The 4,333-nt window shown below is 42.9% G+C and overlaps 1 protein-coding gene across 4 annotated transcripts in view; it reads left to right on the plus strand.

Moving 5' to 3' along the window:
* Window positions 1-3,395: 3,395 nt before the first annotated feature.
* Window positions 3,396-4,333, plus strand: part of POLQ (DNA polymerase theta) — a 49,061-nt gene continuing 48,123 nt past the window's right edge. For all 4 annotated transcript variants that reach the window (XM_017731879.1, XM_017731880.1, XM_017731881.1 and 1 more), the window contains exon 1: window positions 3,396-3,574. In XM_017731879.1, the coding sequence (XP_017587368.1) occupies window positions 3,505-3,574 (70 nt within the window). In that variant the 5' untranslated portion in view covers window positions 3,396-3,504. The remainder of the gene's footprint in view (window positions 3,575-4,333) is intronic.

Genomic DNA, 4,333 nt, shown 5'->3' on the forward strand with positions numbered 1-4,333 from the left:
CTTGGCCCCGGGAGCGGCGCTGCTCGAGCCGCGCTTCGCCCCTTCCTTTCTCCCTCGAGGGCAGTGGCTGCAGCCGAGATACGTGCTAGTGTTGTTAGCAGGGTGGGGATCGAAGGATTTTCCTGCACTATTCGCTGTGTAGTTGAGGAAGACAATAAGAAAATGTGAATTCTGTGCACACTTCTGAGATGGGGGCATTCTCCGTGTCTTGTAACAGTGGGCCTTATCCTTGGCTTGGCCTCTAGGTGCTGCCATAGTACAACAATCGCTACAGTCTGTTCTCTTTGGTATGCCGGGCAAGGTTTGTTTACCTACATTGTTAAATTGATTCAAGAGTACGTAATAGAATACAGAAGAAGTATTCACAATATACTTCTTTATGCCATGTACAAGATTTGCTATAAACATCTTGTGGCAAGGTGTCATATCAAGTGGTCCTGCTGGCAGACAGAGCTATTTAAAATGATGCTTCTGGATGCCACACATACATTTTACCAGCTTATTGTGCTCTTGAATCAAGAGAGAAATCAAGACGTATACAGCATCGAGATTGTATACAACATCTAAAATCAAGATACTTACATTGCACCTTGCAGTTTCATCTCTTTTGTGATTTTTTTTCTGTAACTTTTTAAAGCATTTACATCTGTCAGTCTCTTCTCCAGTCATGTCACATCTTCTCACTGATGTGATTATGTTCTGCAAGATACAATTTCATGTCAATTTCTGCAAATGGAGCAGAAAATGTACACATTTACACAGTCAGCTTCCCAAAGACAGTTCAGTAAGCTGCACTCTTGTAGTCAGCTGGCCCCACAATCTGGAATGGTTTTCTTTCTGATAAACCTAATACCCAATGCTTCTAACCAACAATTCGTATCTTCCTAATTTTGACTGTTTCTTAGCATTGTGTTAGTAGATAAAAAAAAAAAGATTAGTGTCACAGGTATATTTCTGTACACAAATCTCTAAGCCACAAGTTTTCAAACACATGTTCAGTTCTCATCTATTCTTCAAACAGCGGAATCACGTAATCCTTTACTCGTTCCACCTTTTACATGAAATTTGTTGGTTTTAACACTAGGGAAAAAGCTTAAGGTCCAATCACGTAGGGTTTTTTATGTTTCTGAATCCTAATTCTGCCATATTAGTCACTGTATTGGATTTGCATGGCAAGGGGGGACTGTAGGAGCGGCTTCTGTGAGAAGCTGCCAGAAGCTACCTCTGGCCAAGGCCATCAGCAACAGCAGTAGCACCCCTGGGATGATGTATTTAAGAAGGGGGGAAAAAAGCCTGTGCAATGGTAACTGCAGCTGGGGGAGCGAGAAGATGTGATGCAAACAGCCTGCAGACACCAAGGTTGGTGAAGAAGGAGTGGGAGGAGGTGCTCCAGGTGCTGGAGCAGAGATTCACCTGCAGCCTGTGGTGAGGACCATGGTGAGGCAGGTTGTCCTCATGCAGCCTGTGGAGGTCCATGGGGGAGCAGAGATCCACCTGCAGCCCCTGGAGGAGCCCATGCTGGAACAGGTGGATGCCCGAAGGAGGCGGTGGCCCTGTGGGAAGTCTGCATTGAAGCAGGCTCCTGGCAAGACCTGTGGAGAGAGGAGGCCATGCTGGAGCCAGTTTGCTGGCAGGACTTGAGACCCCCGGGGGGACCCACAGTGGAGCAGTTTGTGAAGAACTGCGGCCTGTGGGAGGTACTGGTGATGAAGAAGTTCATGGAGGACTGTTTCCAGTGAGAGGGACACCACGCTGGAGCAGGGGAAGAGTGTGAGGAACTCTCCTCTGAGGAGGAAGGAATGGCAGAGACATTGTGTGATGAACTGACTGCAACCCCCATTCCCTGTTCCTCTCTCCTGCTGGTGGGAAAGAGGTAGAGAACATTGGGAGTACAGTTGAGCCTGAAAAGAAGGGAGGAGTAGGGGGTAGGTGTTTTTAAGATTTTAATTCTCATTATCGTACTCTGATTTGGTTAGTGATAAATTAATTTTCCCCAAGTCAAGTGTTTTGCCTGTGATGGTAATTGGTGGGTGGTCTTTCCCTGTCCTTTTCATCACCCATGAGCCTTTCATTGTATTTTGTCTCCCTGTCGAGTGGAATGATTTTGGGTGGCACCTGGTGTCCAGCCAGGGTCAACCCACCACAGTCACAGTTTAGGATGGGCTATTCTGGTCTCCTCTGAATTCCCCTTAGGAAGCCTGTTCTGCTTTGTAGCATATTTCTGTTCTCTCCTGATAGTGCTTAAATTTTTGTTTAGTATTTTATGGTACTTTGATTATACAAAGTGAAGCAAAGCTTTCAGAGCTAAGCTATATATCAAGTGTTTTTATGTATTTGTGTAGAGGAGACTGATCACGCAGCAGTGACAGCCTAGGTTGGGGTTAACTTCAAGGCAGCAGTTGAAATTTTTTGTGTGTTGAGAGAAAAAATGCTGGCTGCTTATGCAGGCTGGTATTGCTGATCTAGCCTGCCCTTATGCTGGCAACAATGGTGGGAAATTTCTTTTAGAAGTTTTTCTAAAATGAATGTATGAGTAGAAAAATGGGTACAGTAGAGTCAGGACACATGATTACTTGGTTTTTATCTCAATTTGACAAGATCTTTCACAAAATGCTGTTACAGGAACTATATATTCATGGGTGATAGGGGAGGCATTACTGTGGATGAGAAACCTGAAAGGGACAAAACACTTGAGTTTTCTTAATGATTTGGAAAAAGGGAGGAGAAGGAGAGGGAGGAGGCAGTGTCTGTAGTCAGCACAAAGTTGTTTAGGGTTACTAAGACAAGAAATAATCATCAAGAAACTTAATTAAGCTAGAGGAACTGGCAGTATTGTGAAGATACTAATCGGTGTTAATAAACTGGAATATAACACACTGCACAGAGTAGCCTGAGCTGCTTGTTTGGTTTATGTTGTGGTTTTCATTCATCTGTAAAACAAAAAACACTGGGCAGTTCTGTAATCAGTGAGAATTACTGAAATCTCAGCAGCAGTAATTTAAAAGGGAAATGGTGTGGGTGCGGACGAGATGGCAAATCCATTGTAATGCTGTTGCATTAATCTGTGCTGAAGCTCTGTTTGAGTATGTATTTGGTAATGGCTGCTCTGTCTCAAAAGCAAATACCAGGGCAAGAGTTTGGTAAAGGAATTAATCGAATGTGGAAAATCTTGTAGGAGGAAAAATTGGAAAAAAGATGTCAGAAGATAAGAAGAATGGTGAACCATCTGCACAAAATATTGAAAAATATATGGCAGATAGTTATTGCCTTTTCTTGTAATACAGGAGTTTGTATAGAAGTTTGACATTTAGGTGTATAACCTAAGTGACCTCAGATTCAAGGATGATATCTGACTTTTTAAATTTTTTTTTTTTATTTTTTCCTCCCAAAGGGCAATATCAGCAGGTAAATGTTCCTGAAGACCAAGCAGACAAATTGCTCCTTGCAAGCTGGGGTCTTCCCAAAGCAGTTCTGGAGAAATACCACAGTCTGGGAGTGGTGCAGATGTTTGAATGGCAAGCAGAATGCCTAATGCTTGGACAAGTTCTGGAAGGGAAGAACCTAGTTTACTCAGGTATGCGAACATCTGATAAAAACAGTCCCCCTAACTTTTCCACTGCCATTTACAAGGACATACTGGTGCTGAAGGATTCTGATCTGGCAGCTAGAAAGGTCAGGATCCTCTTCTGGAGACATCTTATTAAGATCTGTCCCATTGATGTACCTCAAACTTGACTTACTGGTCTCCTTTCCAGATGTGAAGAGAGGCTTTTTGCCCCATTTTCTCTGTTAAAGTTCCTTTAGAAATTGATTATTAGGAGTCAGCTAGTGGTGACTCTTTTATTACAGACTGTCTACTAGGAACTGAATGATAACTGCAATTGAAGATGCACATCTGAGAATATTATTTGCTATTAGTTTTTTTCAGTCCATTTATCGTTTCTCATCGCATATTGTGTGTGGGGTGTGTGTGCAGAAGGGGAAGTAATGCAGAAGGAGAAGTAAGACTGGTGGACTAGGAATCTGTAGGAAATGACAGTTGGTTGTCTACCCTTCATGGGAAAAAGGTTCTAGAGCAGCACTGAGAAGATGAAGAGCTTAGAAAAGAGGCAGATGATTTTTAGTCTTCTTTGCTCTTTATGGAGTTGACTGCAAGTGTGGTTGTGGGTGAGAGACATGAACTGAAGAGTCCCACCCCAAGTTCTCCAGTAACTGCTTTCTATGCTAGATTTGTGATGCTTGCTCTTTAGATTTATTTTTTAAACTTAAAAAATTAATTTAAACCCCCCCCCCTTTTTTTTTTTTCCCAACTCACACCACAGCTGGGAAGCAC

The sequence above is a fragment of the Corvus brachyrhynchos genome, unplaced genomic scaffold (assembly GCF_000691975.1).
Source record: "Corvus brachyrhynchos isolate BGI_N302 unplaced genomic scaffold, ASM69197v1 scaffold3, whole genome shotgun sequence".
NCBI lineage: Eukaryota > Metazoa > Chordata > Aves > Passeriformes > Corvidae > Corvus > Corvus brachyrhynchos.